Below are 21009 nucleotides of genomic sequence, written 5' to 3' on the forward strand. Positions count from 1 at the left end.
CTGGAAAAATAAGACCTTTGGCATAAATTCCGAGGATTTTCCTGAAAGTTGGATTTCTGCACAAAAACGAGCAGCTTTAGTCCGTGTTAGTTGTATCCAAAATACACAAATTAGAGGCAAAACAATCGCAAAAGTGTTCGGGAAAGTAGATACGTTTTGGACGTATCAGTCGTCCCCCTCGGAAACCAACGTGTTGGCGACTGCGGCGGGGGCAACCGCATCTCGAGCCTAGGAGCACCGTTACGGAGGCCGTAGAGGACGGCGAAGAAGGTACGCCCCGACACGTCCCAGAAATGGGTGCGCCCATTCTTGTTCCATGACATGAGCGGCCCGATGAGGCAGCTCTTCGTCTGGGCACACGTTGAAGAAGTCAACCCACCAACCGTCGTTGTCGGTGGTGGCCCAGGTGGGATCGGCGCGCTCATCCTGGCACAGGCGGCACCGCTGGGCCCTTATCTCATCGCGCTAGCGGTTTGTCCCCGGCGTGGGCGTCGCGGGATGTTGATCCCGTTGACGACCATCTTCCACCCACTGTTGCTCGGCAGTTGCATGTTCGGTGGCACAGGGTAACACGCCACGTACAATACCCATGCCTCTGCAATGGTGAGGATGCCGCGTCTGAATCTGTTGGTGGCAAGAATGCTTCGGTAGCTGCTAGACATGGCTTAGGTGGGCCCGATGTAGGATTGGAGGTGGGCCCGATCTAGGGAACGGCGAGGTTGGGGAGCGACGCGAATGATGTGGAATTGCCGAGAAGGTATGTTTGCCTTATATAGGACCCTTATATACGATGGGGTTGTTACGGTGCAATTACGCCAGCACGACCAAACGCTTCGCTGCGGTCATGTGGAAAAACTACACAACTCGCTAGAAAAGATGTGCTGCCATTACGCCGTTTGACAGGAGGTGCAGTTTAAATCCTGGCGTGCATATCTTCATGTTGCTGACGAGGCAGGCTCCCCACTCAGGACTCAAGCCGGCATTTCGACCCATGGGTACGTCTGTCCATGGGCATCCGACCCGAATGGATAGGGTATGGGTCTTGATGTTCGTCCATAGAAACGACCCATGGGCAACCTGATTAGTCGTGGGTCGGGTATGGGTATCAGTCTATGCCCACGGGTTGCCCGATGGGTCACCCGATTAATATTACTAATTAAAACAATTGAATTATTTTGTATGGTACGTGGGCTATGATACACATACATTATACATGTGGATATATACATCGTTTACACACAGAGCTCTTGTATCCAGACACCAAACATGTGCATATTAGTACTACTTGCAGTCACAAAGCCATGAACGGGAACACACCACTCTTCGTCCTGGCAGCCCAACAATGTGCCGATGTGTTCTAAATATTTGGTTGCATCAAACTCTCCATTTTTTTGTACCCGATGGGTTGCTCGATAGGGTTGGGTTGCCCGATGGGTTTGGGAATGGGTCTCATTCCTTACCCATGGGTAGGGTCGTGGGTCACAGGTGTGCCCGATAAGGGTGATGGGCATGGGTCTAGTTTAGGTTGACCCGACCAAACCCGACCCATTGTCCAAAACGCTCCAGCAACGTTCCTTGTGTAGCAAGGATAGAATTAATGGAAAATTATGTTCTTACCCATGGTTTCTTAGTTTTGATCATTTTTTCCCTTCTAGATGTGTAGGCAAAAGAAGATGACACATAATCTGTAATAACTTGAGCATCCAAGCTCCAAATAAGATCTACTCAATATTGTTCGATATATAATAAAAACCCTATCTAACAATATATTAAAAATGAGCAAAACTAAGAAATGAGGGGCAAAGTTGGGTGGACGTACCGGACAACTAGAAACGATTAAATATCGGGTATCGCTCCGTCGAGGCCGACCTTCTTAAAGGTCTGGTTAGCCCACGTACGTACGACGCGTGGTATCGTACGGAACGTCTCCCGCGCGCGCCGAGCCGCGGCGTACTTGCCAATCGCACCTGGCCGTGCTTGGCTGTAGGCATGCATCCAGCACGATGCAAACTGTATCAAATTCAAAGGGAAAACTAGCTAGCAAGTAAAATCGGAAATAGGAGTATAATTACATTCTATACACACACGAACGAGTACAAAAATAGTCGCGCACACGGGTAGGTACAGTCGCATACATGGGCAGGTACAGTCCCGCACACGGGTAAGTACAGTCGCATACATGGGCAGGTACAGTCGCGCACACGAGTAAGTACAGTGGCGCACACAGGCGAGTACAAGTACAGTCGCGCACACGAGGAGGTACAGTCGTGTGATGCGTGTAGTTGACACGTCCGTTGGGAACCCCAAGAGGAAGGTGTGATGCGCACAGCGGCAAGTTTCCCTCAGTAAGAAACCAAGGTTTAATCGAACCAGTAGGAGTCAAGAAGCACGTTGAAGGTTGATGGCGGCGGGATGTAGTGCGGCGCAACACCGGAGATTCCGGCGCCAACGTGGAACCTGCACAACACAACCAAAGTACTTTGCCCCAACGAAACAGGTGAGGTTGTCAATCTCACCGAGCTTGCTCGTAACAAAGGATTAACCGTATTGTGTGGAAGATGATTGTTTGCGGAGAAAACAGATAAAACAAGTATTGCAGCAGATTTGTATTTCAGTATTAAAAGAATGGACCGGGGTCCACAGTTCACTAGAGGTGTCTCTCCCATAAGATAAAAGCATGTTGGGTGAACAAATTACGAGTCGGGCAATTGACAAATAGAGAGGGCATAACAATGCACATACATGACATGATAAGTATAGTGAGATTTAATTGGGCATTACGACAAAGTACATAGACCGCCATCCAAGCTGCATCTATGCCTAAAAGTCCACCTTCGGGTTATCGTCCGAACCCCTCCGGTATTAAGTTGCAAAGCAACGGACAATTGCATTAAGTATGGTGCGTAATGTAATCAACAACTACATCCTCGGACATAGCGCCAATGTTTTATCCCTAGTGGCAACGAGCACAACACAACCTTAGAACTTTTACGTCATCGTCCCGGGTGTCAATGCGGGCATGAACCCACTATCGAGCATAAATACTCCCTCTTGGAGTTAAAAGTAAAAACTTGGCCGAGCCTCTACTAGTAACGGAGAGCATGCAAGATCATAAACAACACATATGTAATAACTTGATAATTAACATGACATGGTATTCTCTATCCATCGGATCCCGACAAACACAACATATAGAATTACGGATAGATGATCTTGATCATGTTAGGCAGCTCACAAGATCCAACAATGAAGCACAATGAGGAGAAGACAACCATCTAGCTATCGCTATGGACCCATAGTCCAGGGGTGAACTACTCACTCATCACTCCGGAGGCGACCATGGCGGTGTAGAGTCCTCCGGGAGATGATTCCCCTCTCCGGCAGGTGCCGGAGGAGATCTCCAGAATCCCCCGAGATGGGATCGGCGGCGGCGGCGTCTCAGTAAGGTTTTCCGTATCGTGGTTTTTTCGCCTCAGGGGTTTCGCGACGGAGGCTTTAAGTAGGCGGAAGGGCAGAGTCGGGGGCCAGACGAGGGGGCCACACCATAGGGCGGCGCGGGCCCCCCCTAGGCCGCGCCGCCACGTGGTGTCGCCACCTCGTGGCCCCACTTCGTATGTTCTTCGGTCTTCTGGAAGCTCCGTGGAAAAATAGGCCCCTGGGTCTTCGTTTCGTCCAATTCCGAGAATATTTCGTTACTAGGATTTCCGAAACCAAAAACAGCAGAAAACGAGAGCCGGCACTTCGGCATCTTGTTAATAGGTTAGTTCCAGAAAATGCACGAATATGACATAAAGTGTGCATAAAACATGTAGGTATCATCAATAATATGGCATAGAACATAAGAAATTATCGATACGTCGGAGACGTATCATCGTGCACACGAGCAGGTACAGTCACGCACAACACACGAGTACAGTGGAACACACGAGCGAGTATAAGTACAGTCACGCAGACGAGCAGGTACAAACGCGCATACGAGTAGGTACAGTCGTGAACACAAGCAAGTACATGTACATAAGTACAGTGGCGCACACGAGCAGGTACAGTCGCGCGTAAGTACAGGTACAGTCCCGCACACGGGCGAGTACAGTTAGCGAGTAAAGGGAAAAATTGCACCAAATACACTAAAAATAGAAGTACTTATCAGTTAAAACACGAGTACAGTTAGGTACACACCACGGGTACATCATAATATTATTGGAAGTACGAAAAAAAGTATCTCCAAACCTATCAACATGGGATCTAGTTTTGAAGATCTCGACGCGAGGATCTCAAAAGTGAAAACGGTTCGCAATTTGGACTTACGGTTCTCAAGATATTTCATTTTGAAAAAACGAATCTAGAGGAAAAAGGGAAAAAGTGACACAACCCAGTCTTCTCTCTCCTCCCCCATCCCCACCTTGCTTCCCCTTGCGACACGTGGCGAGCAGGGAGACCACTTCCCAGGGATTTTCTGGCACCACAGCGCGCCACTTGTCGCGTGCGGAGCAAGTTGCCTTCCCTTCGCGAAGGTCGGCCTTTTTTTAACGATTTCGTTAAATATCGTTGGCACCCAGCAGGAGATGCTCTCGTGAATTGGACGGAAACGGAAAAACTTCGACGGTTATATGGGTTCGGACCGAAACTGTGCTAGAACGGAGCTCGAACTCGCGGTCTGGCCCGTATAACGAGTTCGGGCCCCCGAGAAACTGCGCGGTCGCCTCGTATTAAAAAGGGCCGGGAGTTCGGTTTTCAAACCCTACTCCCCTCTGCCGCTTCCACCCCCTCCGCTGCCGCCTACCCCCTTTTACGGCAAGCAATTGAGCAGCCCGCAGCCACCGTTCAACCCTCCTTGTCGGCGTGATGGCCTCCCGCGGCGGCTCAGGAGGCCGCGGCGCCGGATTGGGCGGCGGGGACTCGCCGCCACGTCCGCCCGTGTTCCGCACCGACGCGAAACGTCGGAAATGGAACAGGTCGGAGGGCGCGCGCAAGCGCAGCGCTTGCCCGTGGACGAACTGGGGGCTCACGCCCCCAGGGAAGCTGGCGATGTACGCCAACGCTAGCGAGGGGTCCTCGTCCGGCTGCTCAAGTCGCGCACCGTGGCTCCCCGTCGCCGACAGCAGCGACGATGACGACCTCGTCCCCACGCGGTGGGCGACTATGTCCACGGCTCCGGTGAGGAGGAGGCTGTGCTCGCGCAGACGAAGGCCGTCTCCGAGGCGGAGGCCCGCGCTCGCTTCCACCGGTAGGAGGCGGAGGCCGTCCGCCAGGTGCGAGAGTACGGAGGGGGCCCGCCGGGAGGAGCGCGTCTGTCGCACCAAGCTCGAAATACGCTGACGAGGAGTTAAGCTCCTCCACGACAGCGTCGGCACCGTCTGCCGCCGAGACGCTCCGCCACCACCGACACTGCCGCGCGCATAGGCTAGTATTTAGGCCGCATTTTGCTTAAACTAAGTAGCGCTCGCTGATATATAAGTAATTTAGGTTTAATTTCTCGAATTATGTAAGTTTTGATGCTCAATTGGAACATCAAATTCATCTATATATACGATCATCCCCTAATTTACCCGTGACATTTTAAATTCCTTTTTCCAGTTCCTGTTTTTTGGATTTAATCTGGGACAAGGCTTTTCTGGCCCGTATGTGTACATTGAAACGTGTTCTTGTTGCCCCGAAGATGCGCAGATCACAAAAGGCTATTTGCTTACCAAAGTGCCGATAACATATAGCATCAAAATCCAGATTCCAGAACAATCTGTCCTGACCAATCGTTCTAGACAAAAAAAAAATCACAGCAAATTCATCGAGATCGAAGCACCGAGACTAGTAAGAACACATGAATCAATTATCAACCTCCGGGTTCTGGAACTCGGAGGCGGAGGCGGAGGCGTAGGCGTATGTGAGGCCGCACTTGCCGCAGGAGTGGCGGTCGGCGTGCGCGGCCATGAAGGTCCCGGCGCCGCAGTCCGGGTTGGGGCACTCCTTGCGCAGGCGCTCGACCTTGCCCGTGGCGTCGTCCACCCGGTAGTGTCCCAGCACGGCGAGCTCAGTCTTCTTGTGCTCGTGGTGGAGCTTCTTGGGCGTGGAGTAGGTCTTCTTCTTGCGCTTCTTGGCGCCGCCGCGGAGGCGGAGCACGAGGTGCAGCGTGGACTCCTTCTGGATGTTATAGTCGGCGAGCGTGCGGCCGTCCTCCAGCTGCTTCCCGGCGAAGATGAGCCGCTGCTGGTCCGGCGGGATCCCCTCCTTGTCCTGGATCTTGGCCTTCACGTTGTCGATCGTGTCCGACGACTCCACCTCCAGCGTGATCGTCTTCCCCGTCAGCGTCTTCACGAAGATCTGCATCTTGGCTTCGTCCGGTCGCCGGTCGCCGCGGTTCGCCGAGATTTATGACCTTGCTCCGGAGGCGGCGGCGTGGATTGGATTGGGAGGTTTGGGTGGGTGGGTGGGCGGTGTCGCGGCGCGTGGTGGAAGGATTTATAGTTAACCCTGGTTCGTTTGTGCGGGCTGTCCAATCGGCAACGGACGGTCGTGATCGAGTGGGTCGGAACCGACTCCTGAACCAACGCGCATATGAGGTTTACTGCAGCCCTAAAGCTCTGTCCCCTATCCTACCACTAGATCTCCTATGCCGGAACATGAACAGAGAAAGCTGTGAGTGTAGTCTTAGGAACGAACCCGGGGTTGCTCTCGCAAAAAGATTGTACTAAAGAAAGCTAGAAAGCTCAATTCCAAGCAAGCAACCTCTGGTCCACGGGTCGGTGAACGAATGGGTTTTGGGAAATAGAGAACATGGACTCGATTGAACAAAGGTGGCACCGGAATGAATAGCCCACTTGTTTCGGGCAAGAATGAATGGGACTGATCGACTCGAGTTACCGAGCGACCTCCACTCTTCGACTCGAGCTTTCGCTTCTGCTTTTCTCTTGTTTTGATTTATTAGCTTTTTAGGGAAAGAAGAGGGTCTGAAATACAACGAAATAACTTGTGAAGAGGATTTACTATAGTCTAAAAATCTTGTACGCAAGTTGGCACAGCGCTTTCAATCAATCTCGCATATTGCTGGAAAAGCAAAAGGGTCAACAGGTCGGGTTTTACTACAACTACTTGAAATGCGTTTGGATAACATCCTTTTTCGATTGGGTATGGCTTCGACCATTCCTGGAGCCAGGCAATTAGTTAACCATAGATAGACATATTTTTTTTTTCACGGTCGTCTAGTCGATATACCAAGTTTTCGTTGCAAACCCCGAGATATTATTACTATGAAGGATAACCAAAGATCAAAACGCTGATTCCAAATTCTGGCCGAGCCGGACACGACGAGGAGTCTCCGACTCCGACCGACCCGAGAGACAAGTAAAACCAAAGCGGCGCACCTGACGCCTGAAAGGAGAAGTCAGAAGAGGAGAAGCGCGCGGCGAGCGGCGAGCGGCGAGCGGCGGCAGAAGCGGCGGCGCCATCGCCGGGGTGGGGAAGAGGCGATGTCGTCCATCGGCTCGTCCAACGTCGGCTTCCAGGTCCGTCACTGGCTTCTTCGTCTCCTGCCCACCCACCGATTCCTCCCCTCTTTCGCGGGAGATTAGGGTTTGATGCTTTTGCTGTGCCTATTGCGTTGCCTGAGCCTGACCGTGTGCGTTTCTTCCCCGGTTGCTGCAGCTGCTGAAGAAGTCCGGGTGGAAGGAGGGCACCGGCCTCGGAGCGCAGGAGCAGGTATGTGTGTCTACCATTGACTCTCCTCCCAAATCAAGATTTCTTATGTCCATTTTCCCCCATGTTGTTATGTTGATTTCAGGGGTAGTTGTGTTAGATGTAGCATGTGGTTTGTGAGTATGAATTCTCTGTGCGTTTCTACTGTTGGTATTGTCTTAGTACTTTCTTAGTTCAGTGTCTTGGTACTAATCATGAGGTTGATTGTGAATTATGGACTTATCAAAGGATGAAGGAGTGTGCACAAATAAGTTGGGCCCGTTTGATTCGTAGATCTCTTTAGAACACAGGAATAGGAAAACCGCTAGATTAGAATGTCATGTCCTGTTGAATCAAAGGATTCATATGCACTCTAGTTTGGAGGAAAAAATTCTATCCACTCCAACCTCCTTTTACAATTCCTTTGGTTTTCCTGTGCAATCAAACACTACTTGACCTAAAATCCAGCAGTTTGCTAATCCTATAGGATTCAAGTGGACATGCCATTTTCCTGTTCCTGCATTGTGAGAATCCTATGAATCAAATGAGCCCTTGGAGGGTTCAATCCTTTGAAGAATCAAATGGCCTCTATAGGAAAAAAAAATCCTGTGGGTAAGAATCCTACATAATTTCTTCGGAAATCCTTGAATCAAACAAGCCCTAGTGGATGGAAATTTTTCCGCCAAAACATAGTGCAATGCAACCCTATAGAAAAAATTCCTGTCTATTCCCAAGGATTCCAATCCTACGAATCAAATGGTACACATAGGAAATATTCCTAAGGATGAAAATCTTACAAAATTCCTATGGCATTCCTATGAATCAAACGAGGCCCAAAATTCCTATGGATTGCTTTCCTATACTACAGTCCCATAGGATTTCTAGCAAGAGGTTAGACCTCTTGGGAAAATTCCTATGTGTTTGTGACAACTAGGACATGTACTTAATCTATATAGAAATTTCTTGCATTTTTCCTCTGGTGCAACCAATTCATGTACGATTTCACATGTCATGACATACTATTCCTGCGTTTTTCCTTTTCATGTGCTTTTGAAATCCTTTGAATCAAACAGGCCCTCAAACCTCATGTTACAATTTCTTTGTTTTTTCCTGTGAGTCAAACGCTTAAGGGCCTCTTTGATTCATGGGATAGGAAAATCAAACGACTAGGAAAGGATGGCAGGTGTAAAACTTTCCTCGTTCCTCAACTAAAGCATGAGGATTGAGTGAATTTTTCATTTCCTGCCTTGAAAGTGAGATCCAAAGGAATAATTTACTTAGTTTTCCTTTGCACCTTTCTTACGAATCGAAGGAGTGAACAGTAGCATCTCTGGAATATTTCCTAACCCTTTACATTTCCTTCATGTTTCCTTCAAATCAAAGGAGTGGCCATGATAATTGTGGCGGAAGTATAGCTAAATACCCCCTCCGGTTCATATTAATTGACTCTAATATGGATGTATCTAGACACATTTTAGTTCTAGATACATCCATATTGAAGTCAATTAATATGAATCGGAGGGAGTACTTGAATTTGTTAACCAAATACCTTAGTTTCTTGTACTTCTAACCCAAACGAAATCTCTGAACTCAAGTTAGTTAAAAGCAATTTTATTAGTTAGTGGAACTATTATCTTGGCCAATCATAGGTTTTAAATAAGAAATGCTGATGTTTATCTTTTATGTATAACGAACTCTGATTATATGGCTCGGAAGAAGCCAGCTTGCAGCTTATTTTCCTAGTTACTCTTCGTACTTTTTCTGTCTGTGTACTCACCTGTCCCAACTGTCTGAACCAGGGGAGGTTGGAGCCCGTAGAGACTCGTGTTAAGAACAACAAACGTGGTTTGGGTTCCAAAGAACCAAAGCCAAAGCCAGTGGTCAACGATGACGTCGAAACGGCTCCCAAAAGGCACAAGGTGAGCAAAGTATGATGTACTCTTAGTGGAACATTAAATAGATTCCTTTAGCATTCTTGATATCTTGATTCTGCGAATAGTACATTGTAGTTCACAAATTCTGCCTATTTGCACAAATTGTTGTACTATTTTTTTATTATTATGGAGTAACACCTTGAATTTGTTTCTGAAGAATATTACTTTGATTTAGGAGATAACATTGTCGTGCATCTCTGTGTCTTGAATTACTGTACTTTTAATCATCACTTTGGTTGCTCTGACTTAATGCCACAAATGTGATCGTCAGCAGGACGTGCCATCAACAAAGAGGGCAAAGTTGGCTGCGAAGAGAATACGGAAGATGCAGGAAGAGGAGAAGCGAGCACAAGAGAAGGAATTCGAAATAGCCTTCTTCAGGGAATTTTGGCCTGAAAATGTATAAACGACCACAAACCTAACATTGTTGCACCTGTTAGCACTACTGTACAGCTTGTCGATGCTTCTGCAATTCGCACCTACCTTTCAAACTTTTCTGACCAGTTCTGGTCTAAGTATTACCGCTGTAGATGTCTGTGCCTGCAAAGAGATGTTGTAACAAATGTTACGTTCACTGAACAAAGTGTAGCTGATTCTTTTTACTACACTAGAGTTGGGTGTGACTATTTCTGAGTCGATTGAGAACTAATTTCGTTCTTAGTCAGATGATGTCATCATAATTTAGTTGCAACTAGCACATATCATGATGCAAATCGAATGGTGTAAGATTTGACTGGGCGCTGGTAAAGAAAACCCAGTCGACAGCTTAGCTATGCACCGCATCAGGGCTCTTGACTTCTGTCTTGGGCATCATGGTTGATTTTATGAGCTTTTAGTCGGTTTATTTGTTATTTTTGTCAAGATTCGCCACGACGTGGGAAAGAGAGAACAGCATCCTCTGACACGTGAGTTACAACAAAACCACATTTATTTCAAGGGATTGTAGTGGTACACGACCAAAGGACATACAGAAAATGGTCTCAGTATGGTTTGAAAGAATGCAGCAGAAAACTGTCACCTTGTGGTGTCAAATCTGTCTATACAAATAATTTATGCATCTCGGGATTATAAGGCGCTTCTCAAAACCATGCCCTAGCTAAAACAGCAGATGTTGGCGCCACAGCACCTCGTGTGGCAGGAGCTCGACTCTGCTGGCTACCTAACAAAAAAGTGTCTTCACATCCCTCCTAGAACGCCAATTCTTCCTCCTCTTGAGCTGTGACTGGCAGCGTGCCTGCTGTTGCGGCATCCCGAAGCTCGTTAGCTTTCTCGGCACTTATGGCAAGTAAGTACTGCAACCTAGATAGCTTATCAGGCTTCGGGATACTCTTCATGTAAACGCAGTACAAGTCATCCAACTCTCCCAGTGTGGGCCATGACAATGGCTTCGAAGCAGGGACGGCCGCATCACATGCGAGTAGGTCATTGAGCGATGAGATCTGCATTGGATATGAATGTTGTTAGACATAAAAGCAATGAAATAAATTTCAACAGAAACTTCAGGATAAGATTTAAAAAAGTTGTATAAAGTAGCTTTGTATCCGTTAATGCGTTATGCATTTAATCTAATACCATCAGAATTTTTCAGAGTCTGGCACACCACACAAATTTCCTATCAATCTGGTTTCATCAATCTATTGTGTGAGTGATCCAAGAATAAATTTATCCAGATGAGTCCTTTACGGTTACCAACATCTTGGAAATACGTCAAGATCTGTATATGATTGTTTCCTCGAAACTATATCTCTAGGAGCAATTTTGTAAATTTAGCGAAGCAAAGAGACAGGGGACCAACTTACCACACCATCTTTCTTCTTCTGCCGAAGCAAAGCAATAGCCTGAACAAGAGCGTTCTCCAACCTAAGCTTTGCAATGCCCTGAACAATCGACTTGGCCTTCTCAGCACTTATCATAAGATCAGCAGGCATCTTTACATACACTTCATCTTCATCAAAATCACCTGTGCCTGATGAAAATATCTCCTCTGCACACTTCTTGTAAATGGTTTCTCGCAACGGTTCTGAAATCAAGCTATCCAGCTTAAAATCTGCTTCCTTCAGTCCTCGGACCTGCTGTATACCAATCTGCCCTCGAGATATAGAAGCTTCAATTGCGGAAGACAACTTTGTTGTTGTGATGCTCTTAATGATTTTCTGTGCGTGGTCGGCAGGCAAACCAACCTGCTTCTGTATCTTTGCAAGCTGGTCAGCCTTGGATTCTGTTAACTTCCCATCAGCTAGAACTACTTCAGCCTGTTCGACAAATGCTTTTTCTGCCAGCTTAATGTGGACATCTTGAGCTTCCTTGCGGGTTAAACCAAGTATGTTTCCCAATTGCTTTAGCATCATATACTCCGAATTGTCTTTCTTCGTGGAGATCGCTGTCCCGAATGAAACATTGGTCGTCTCCCCGGTTATACAGAACATCAAATATGTTCGGTACAGCTCAGCTCTGTCGCTCAATGGAAGATCATCTTTGAGGGTTATCTCTTTCTGACTTGACTTCTCAAGCTTTTCTTTTAGCTCTTTATCAGGCCTAGTCTTCTTTAATGTTTCCAGGGATTCCCATTCATAGTCACCATCCTCTCCCTCAGATTCTGTGGTCTCAGGTTCTGACGTCGCACTTGATGTTGCAGGTTCAGCAGCTGTTAGCTCTCCTTTAATGTCAGATAGAAGCTCACTTACAACAACTGTGTTGAAGGAAATTAACTTCTTCAACTCCTTCGCCTGCTCAATGCGGTTGCCAGCTGCTTTTGCTCTCTGAATGTAGTTCAGGAATAATTTCCGTACCTGTCATTTGAAATTGGTAAATACAGAAAATTAATTGGATTTGCAATGGAGAAGAATATATGCCAACGGATGTAACATGTTATTTTTGGGGGGCAAGAGGCATACTGCTTTACTGAAGATGGTCATAGCAGCCTCCTTTTTCAAATTTAGACTCTGAGCTGCTTTCCTAACCGCCTCTCGTCTATCAGCATTGTATCCATCAACTGATACAATTGCTTCCTTGACAACCTGCAATGTCCTAAACAGGGTAAGAAAACCACTTGCGCAGAACAGGCCATCAACTTTGCTGAGCTAACGCAGATCTGGAACAGAACTTGAATTATGCAGTCTGTTAAATGAAAGGCACCATAAAATACATCACCTTTTCAAACAACTGGCCACATATGTCAGCATGAGCAGCATCGACAGTTTCTTGAGGAATGCAAAGACGCACTTGGAATGCCATCAAAGCTTCTGTTTCATCCTTGCTCAGCTCTCCGTCAGCTACAAACTGCTGAAGCTTCTGTCTGTAAATGTCTGAAGTATGAAGTGGCGTTAGTACAACTTGATAATCACAATAGCTAATATAGACCTATGATGTAAAAATAATGATGCAATAATAAGTAAGTGTCAACCTTCATGCATCTTGCTAGCGAGTTCAGGATCAAAATGTAGCTCTTCACAGAGATTTTGGAGGAACGATGCTTTGCTAGGAGCCGCAGCCAAATCGCTGTTAAAGCATTTTGCAAGTCTCTTCCTGTATGCTTGAGATTTAACATCGGAGATGATCGATTCTGCTTCACGCTTCCCCAATCCAAATATATTACGTAAATCATTTAAAGGAGTAAGCTGCATTTTTGTATCAAAACAAGACTTATGTTAAGATACAACCATATAACATTGATAGACTTGCCAATTTGGTATGGACTAAAATGAAAGATTCACGCTGAAGAGTACGATAAGATTCCTAAGTTATGTACTGATGTGTGCCCTAGGACCCACAAATTATTATTGCTTAACAATAGTAAAATGTAACACTTATATTTGTTTAGTTCAGCATCTAACATGATGTGAACAACATAAAGTGAAATACAATAAAGAAGAAGTGTGACATAGACAGCAGTTCAGTTTTCAGTGCCAGCCATAGCAGTACAAGCTGCATGATCTAGACTGTGTTGTCGGCAATCCAAAGATTTCACTGGACTTACTTTGTCTACATAAAATCCAGGCTGTATTTTCCAAATCCTATAGCCAACTGGTCTACTTAAATCAATATGCTTAACAATTATAGGGGTTTATCTGAGTTACAAATTTCGCATTCCTACGGAATTATTGAGAACTTAACTCAGCTTGTCATTTCATATGGAGCATCAGTTAACTAACATGTAGTAGTAATCACCTTCTCATTATCAAGGAGTCCTTCTGAAAGTACTTCTGTTGCATAAGCCCTATAGAGAATCTTTAGATCACCAGCCCTCCTATCATGATCATGCTCTCCACCTATGGAGTCCATGCAGGGTATTCATAAGAATGGTCCACCTCATGAGCGTCAAAAATTGAAAAACTTTATAACATTACCTAATGAAATAGGTCCAAGCCCACATGCAAATCGATCGCCTTGAGGATGCTTGCTCAGTACGGTTAGCAGGCTATTAAATGCAAGGACACTCTTTACTTCTTCAATAGCCTGGGTTGGGTCATTCCTGTGAGCAGTGATAAGATGGTTTAGCAAAGAAGCCATGTCTATGTTCTACATTGATAAGATTCATTTTTTTAAGCATAGCACCAGAGGGTTTGAACTTCTTGACAGAGATTCATATAGTTGCTGACAATTGACCAACGAAACAAATGGGGTTTCTTATGTTTCTAAAGTATTTCTTAAATTTACTTAAGCCAGACTGTTAAAAAAAAGATTGCCAGATTGCTCAAGTTTTCTTAACATAGTAGTAAAATACTCTACTACTCCCTCCGTCCGGAAGTGACTTAACTATCTAGATAAAGTTGAGTCACTTATTTCCAGACAGAGGTTGTACTATTTAAAGCAGATCAATCCATCAAATTATATAGTATATCCTAATATAAACTGCATGTTGCGTACAATAATACAGATAAGAATTTTAACTGGAGTTTGAGTATATATGTCACTGCCACTGATACAAAATAATAGTGGAAGCTTGAAACTCCAACAAGGCAGCAAAACTCTTGTCGTGAACAAGGAAAATTTTCATCATTGTTACTTACGAACAAGAGAAATTTCATCATTGTAGTTAAGGAATAACAACTCACTCAATTATAATAATCAGGAGAGATTCTAATGAGCAGAATACCTATATGTTGGCTTTAACAAAAATAAATGTTCACCTTTCTTAAAACCATCAGATTATTAGCAGTTAATATGTCAGTTCATGTTTTCATTGAAACTATCAAATGATAAAATCAGTCAGTAGGGAAGCAGTCTTCATACGTGGCTTTGTTACGCGACTTCAAAATGTCTAAAGCTGTTGAAATGTTTTCTTGAATCAACTTCTTTGCATGCTCCTTGAACATGTCAGCAGCAATCTGCGAGAAATTCAAATTAGGATATTTATAACCCAGTATGCGTAGATTGATGCATTTGTTATTTCCTACCTACTTAGATTGATATCAACAATCAAATAGAAACCTCTTATGGTGTGTCCATAGTCTACTCTTGACAGGTATATAACATCCTTAGATCTACACTATTTGGAGACAGGCAAGAAGACCCTGCTGATGAAACGATACAGCAACCCGGCTGAAAGTTTACCTCGTCTGAAAGTTTACAAGCAAGCTGTGCTCTCCTTACTTCAATGAGTGTGCCTATGTCAAGACCTAGGGAAACAGAATATGCCCAGGTGAGAACATTCATGAAATGCAACAAGTGATATATCAGGTAATTAGTATAACAAGAGATAATAACCTTTGCTATCTACCTTGCTCTAAATTTAATCTACTTGAACGACAAACCTTGTAAGCACAATATAACATAAGAGTACAACTAATGCCAACAAAAGACAGTTTCAGCACTACCTCTACCAATAGACTTCAGCTGCATCGCGTATAAATTTTTGGCATTGTCCCGCATAGCAATGTCTATCTGCCAAAAGATCATGAAAATGTAACAAAACAACCACATGTCAACCAAGAACAGACACAGGAACTATGAACCAAAGTAATAAGGGATGAGCAGGCAGTTTAAAAGACATGCTTTATGAGCAAAAACCATTTGAGCCATATGCATGTGCAATCTGTAGATGTTAAAGCAATCAATGTCCTCATCCTTATCAACACAAAAGCTCTTCCCTTTCAACAAACTACCACAGCTACTCCAATAAAAATATTTAAAATCTATACTGCTCAAACTTTAGAAATTTGATCATGATAGTCACAAAACAATGACACTAAATAATTACAGCCTGTCTATTTTTTTGTTAGATGTTGTATGTGTGATAGTGGATAACATTACATTCACCACATAATATTTTTAATGGTAGACAGGTATGAACCGCAATAAGGACAACAAACTTGGAATCATGTATGTATGCGGGTAGTAGAATTGGCCAAGATAAAACAATCATGCAAAGACCAGCAGTTGCATCATGAAGGGTGAAAGACTATGCAAAGAGCCAAAGATCATGCTCAACATGGTTCAGAAGGTCTCTCCCAGTAACAACATTGTTAGACAATGTCTGTAATTAAGCTTCGAATTTCAGCATAAATTACCAAACACCATAGTGGAGGTACCGTTCTGCTTTTACCATGACATGAAATCATAAAACTGAGGCATGCTATGCACAAGGTAAACGGATGCATATCAATGTACCTGAGAATCAGTGATCCCGAAAAGACGTTTCCATGGAAGTAGGAAGGCTGATGCATCTCCGAAGACAAGATTTGACACATATATCAGCTTTTGAAACGCCTATGATAGATTTGCCATGGTTACTATTAGGGTCTGCAGACAGTTCTAAGTAGCCATGTATTTACTTCCAAGCAGAAACACTTACCCGCCGCTGTTCGATGTCAGCCTCGCGGTCCCTTGTTTCCAGCCTCTCTCTGTATAAGCGTCTACCAATCTGTTGCAATGGGCAAGGTAAAACGCATAAGGAGGCATAGAGAAAACTGTGTAATTGTGAAAATGGTGAGTAAAGCAATAATAACATCTGGAACGAATATCAACATATAATAAAAGGCTTAGATATGAAGGAAATACCTCCATGTGCATATTTGCAGCATCAACATCATCGAGTCCAAGACCTCTTTTAAATTTTACAATAACCTCAACCTCGTTACCTTTAAGATCTTCATCTCCTGGAGGAAGTACTGAGTAAAGAAAGCTGCAGAAAAAATGGATAGGAGAAAGGATGAGCGGATGGCTAATGTTCAGGAGGGTGAAACAATGCAAAGTTTAAAGATTACATTGTAAAATTATTAAGATGATGATAGTGTCAATCTAAAGATTGTAACGTTAAAATTAAGATGTACTTGTCAAAAAATAGTATAGTAAAAGAGTTGTACGAGATTTTTGAGTTCAATCATGCTCACTTGGACCAGCAATGTCTCCCAAAATTTAAAGATTTAAAGATTTGCCATACGAAAATGATAGAGTGGATAGTCGTCTGAGGTCACAGCACTTCCACCATACTGCAGATTTATACCCTTTACAGAAATATTATACTACAAACTTTAATACTGCGCGCTGTCTTTATAAGTTGTCAAAAGTGGCACCATTTTGGGACAGGAGGGCATGGTTTTGAAGGCGTTAAGGCGTCTTAGAGCGGTTTGGGGGCGCTCTGACGCCTAAGCGACGCCTAGGCGCCTAAAGCGGTCGATTTTCCAAGGCCTAACCAGATAAATTTAGACGCCTTGACGCCTAAGATGATAGTAGAAATACTCCCTTGGAAGACTGAGATTGCAGTGGTTAATAGCTAATAACTAACAGAATATGGGGTATCCAGAGCAAATCAGTGCCTAGAACACAGTAGTAGATTTTGTTCAGTATACAAGTAGCACTGGAGAAGAAACCAATATTTATCTGGTCATTCTGTTCATACACATGTTCACTATCATTGAAAACAACGGATCAGGTGTAGCAAGAGGTTTACCTGGCATACAAGTCACAGAGCTCTGCTTTGAAGGCAGCATCTTGTGTACTAACTCCATACCTAAAAAAATTATGAAAAGGGTAAGAATAATGCAGAGAGAGCGACGTATCCAATACTTCAATGCAAGTATACAACATCAAAGAAAATCTTAGATTTCTTTCCTAAAGCATAATCCATCTTTTACAGAAAAAAGTATACACCAGAACGTTGCTAGCGAACCCAATAAAATTCGCGGTTTCGAAAGTAGATGCATTTGCACGAACCACATTGCAAGCCTAAATTTGACAGGAAAAAAAGCGAGCACAACAAACAAAAGGTTGAGATAAGCAGATATTACTGCTAGATGATGTGAACGAATCGAGCATAACACGAACGGAGCAGCTATAGAGAGAGACAAAACCGAACTCACTTGTTGGCGATGGCCTCGACCTCGCTGGCTTCCAGCTTGGTGGGGTCGTCGTGTCCGGCGACGTAGTTGTGCAGCCCCACGGCGGCGACCTCCGGCACAATGGAGTTGACCGCGACGGCCCCCGCGACGCTGGCCGCGCCGAGCACGGCCGCGCCCGCGTACGCCGCGGCCCGCGAGCCGCCGCCGAGGCGGAGCCCGATGCCGTACCCCGCCGCCACCGCCGCCGCGGCGACCGCGAGCTCCGCCGCCGTGCGCGCCGCGGGCGGGAGGGACTCCACCAGCGGCTGCACGCCCGTGAGCTCCCTGCGGCCGCCGAACACCTGCTCCCTCCGGCCGCCGAACACCTCCTCCTCGTCGCCGTCGCCCGAGGCCGCCGCGCGGCGGACCACCCGGCGGGTCCGGAGGCGGGCGAAGGCGGCGTGGTTCCGCGGGGGGAAGCGGAGGAGGGGGAAGGGTTTAAGCGGGGCGAAGAGGAGCGGCGAGGCGGCGGCGCGCGGCGAGGGCCTCGCCGAGACGAGGGAGAGCTCCATTGAGGGATCTCACCTGGATGGATGGACGGGCGGCGGCGGCGGCGGCGGGCGGGCGGAGGGACGGAGGAGGAGGAGGCGAGGCGGAGGGGTGTGGATAGCGTTGCGACGATGGGGATTGGTGGGGGAGGGGTCGGAACGGAGCAACGCCTGGGGGCGAGGGCGGCTGGCTGGACGAAGGGTTGGGCGAAGTATCGAATTTAGAGGCAGCAGGGCAAGGACAACTTTTTTTTTCCTTCGGAGAAACCGGGAGTAGTACTATCCGTCCGTTATGTAAGGGAAAGTAGAATTTTATTACAATGCGATAATAAAAGTTTTAAAAAACTACTTACCAATTTAATAAGTATAAAAAATTATACATACTGCTATCAGTATGTTCCAAATTATAAGATTTTTAGTTTTTTCTGAAAGGGCAAGCTGATCCTCCCTGGTTATCAAATCCCCGATCCCCAGGTCCGCAGCCGTGCGATTCGGTCGACCACTCAATAACAATCGTCGATTTGGACGGATGGCTTGGAGCACCAGTTGGCAATGCCGAGCGGTGGACAATGGCTGGTAGCTGATGTACCCTGACAACAGTGCCAACATGCCCTAGCGCGGCATTGTCCTGCCAGCAGCAGTGCGACGGTGGTGTGGCGTGGCGGTGTGGGAAATGATGGCCGTGGTGTAGTGACATGGGGAACCGACGACGGCGTTGCGCGAGCTCCATCTCCCTTCGTCGTCTCCATGGAAGAAGACTGGTGAATTTGGGGGGAAACAAAAGAGAGAATATGTGCGGTACGAAAAAGAACTAGTGGAGAAGAAGGCGTCGGTGGTGTGTGGGCCCGCAGGGGATGCATGGCATGCGTTGGAGGAGGACGATGCGCTGTGTGCCATCCTCCGGGTGATCGACATCTTTATATTTTTCTGAATCATAGGTATCTAGCTGCTCAGTGTGTTTGTTTACTCATTTCACTCGCATGTAGTCTAAATTAAAATATCTTATAATCCGAAGTTGAGGGTGTAACTAGAGAGGGATGCTATGAAAAGACACCAAAAGGCATAAGAAGTAGAGAACTCATGCTCGCAAGTAAATTTTTCCCTTAAAAAACAGTGCACTTACTATTCCTGAACCCAAATGGAATGTACATTACCTCTACGTGTATTTTTGGTAATTAATAATATTTTTTATGGACTAATGTTTCATTGAGTTTATACGAAAGGAATTTATCATGGTAATTCTTGTAGTCCATGTTGGATTCAAGTGTGGATATCATGAAGATAATTATATACTTTAAGTATTGACATCAAGATCATCTATTTAAAGAGAGAAATATGATATGATTAAGAAGAAAAATGAAATGGAGTTCTTATGTGGAACTTAAGTTAGCCATGCTCTAACTTATGTGTTAAGCAATGTATAATCACGATATTAAGATAGAGCATGCATGAAGATATACAAGGTTGACCAAAACTAAGAGTAAAGATTGAATTCAAGTTGGTCAACACATGAATCATAAAAAATGTACCACGTGAGAGCATGTGATCTTGTGGTATGGTAAGTCTTGTAAATTATGCTTGATGAGCTAACCCAATATATATGTGCATTTGTATTGTGTACGTGGGTTAGGTATCTTTTCATGGGCATGCATCAAAACTAAGATTTCATATAGCCCATGAGAGGATGTCATAGAGTGGTGATCGTCATCAAGGTTGAGAAGGGAAAGTTCAAGATGAGCATCTTAAGAATATCGCATGCTTCAAGCTTGTCGTTCATTTGGTGATATTGGACATGTGAAGATGTGTCTTAATGATGCTATCACATAATGGCGTATGGGTGAGCAAATTATGAGTCTTCACGAAGCAACAATGATCAAGTGGCATTCCAATTTTAATGAAGCTTGAAGCGTTGTCATCAAGATCAAGCGTGATACGCAAGGCAAAGGTATGGTCTTGCTAGGTTTTCCTTTAACCGGTATGTCGACGTAACGGGAACCAGGGTCCCCGACGAGCCCTGCGACAGGGGCCAGAACGCGCTACCTCTCGGAGGCGTCGCCTCGCCTAGTGCGCTCACAGGTATGCGAGCTTGGTCCTTGAAAAGGGAAGCTGCCACCACCAGCGCCGAGAAGTGGAGAGCGCCCCGGGCAAGGACCGTCCCGGGAAGTCCTGACGGGGCACGCCCCGGGGAAGGTCCCTTTCGGGATTGATAGTCACTGCCGGGAAGGCTCTACGCACCCACGGCTTGCATGAAAGCCACTTGTCAAGTGTATCCTTGCAGGATCTTTGACGAACCAACCACGCTGCTGGGGCGGCCAGGCGCAGTCTGCCGCGGAAGGACAAGATGGATTGATGGCGTCCCACCAAGGGGCCCTCCCCCATGGCGCAACTCAGCGACCACACGTGTACGCCATGCACCTGATCCATGTACCACCCCCTTGCGCTATAAAAGGGGGGTTGTAGGCTTCAGAAAGTTTTAGGCTCGTGGGAAGGAGGAGAAAAGAGCTGGAACGGAGGCGTTGGAAGAGGGAGTCTCAGCTCCCTCCGTAAGTTGTTCATCATCATTATCAAGGAAGATCAGACAAGCAGGATGTAGGGGTTTTGCAT

The 21009-nt window shown here is 45.8% G+C and overlaps 3 protein-coding genes across 4 annotated transcripts; 1 reads left to right on the forward strand and 2 right to left on the reverse strand.

Annotated features, from left to right (window-relative positions):
- Positions 1-5770: 5770 nt before the first annotated feature.
- On the reverse strand, positions 5771-6403 carry LOC124708398 (ubiquitin-40S ribosomal protein S27a-2-like). The gene has a single exon (XM_047240072.1). The coding sequence runs from the start codon at positions 6319-6321 to the stop codon at positions 5821-5823; it is 501 nt and encodes a 166-aa protein (XP_047096028.1). The 5' UTR covers positions 6322-6403; the 3' UTR covers positions 5771-5820.
- Positions 6404-7395: 992 nt separating this feature from the next.
- Positions 7396-10201, forward strand: LOC124708401 (G patch domain-containing protein 11-like). Of its 2 annotated transcripts, none has more exons than XM_047240075.1 (4): positions 7396-7496; positions 7636-7689; positions 9465-9584; positions 9874-10201. In XM_047240075.1, exons 1-4 carry the CDS (start codon positions 7461-7463, stop codon positions 10003-10005), a joined length of 342 nt encoding a protein of 113 aa, XP_047096031.1. In that variant the 5' UTR covers positions 7396-7460; the 3' UTR covers positions 10006-10201. The 2 variants fall into 2 exon arrangements, with proteins under 2 accessions (XP_047096031.1, XP_047096030.1); XM_047240074.1 differs by having other exon boundaries at positions 7399-7496; positions 9871-10201.
- Positions 10202-10509: 308 nt separating this feature from the next.
- LOC124705703 (protein TIC110, chloroplastic) lies at positions 10510-18462 on the reverse strand. Its single transcript, XM_047237411.1, has 15 exons — positions 17900-18462; positions 17491-17550; positions 16599-16722; positions 16393-16461; positions 16209-16307; positions 15416-15482; positions 15153-15217; positions 14832-14926; positions 13946-14070; positions 13767-13867; positions 13003-13216; positions 12750-12904; positions 12494-12616; positions 11399-12388; positions 10510-11038 (listed from the first exon to the last, which is right to left on the reverse strand). The coding sequence occupies exons 1-15, from the start codon at positions 18427-18429 to the stop codon at positions 10787-10789; spliced, it is 3069 nt and encodes a 1022-aa protein (XP_047093367.1). The 5' UTR covers positions 18430-18462; the 3' UTR covers positions 10510-10786.
- Between the last annotated feature and the right edge of the window lie 2547 nt (positions 18463-21009).

Source organism: Lolium rigidum, chromosome 4, assembly GCF_022539505.1.
Source record: "Lolium rigidum isolate FL_2022 chromosome 4, APGP_CSIRO_Lrig_0.1, whole genome shotgun sequence".
Classification (NCBI taxonomy): domain Eukaryota; kingdom Viridiplantae; phylum Streptophyta; class Magnoliopsida; order Poales; family Poaceae; genus Lolium; species Lolium rigidum.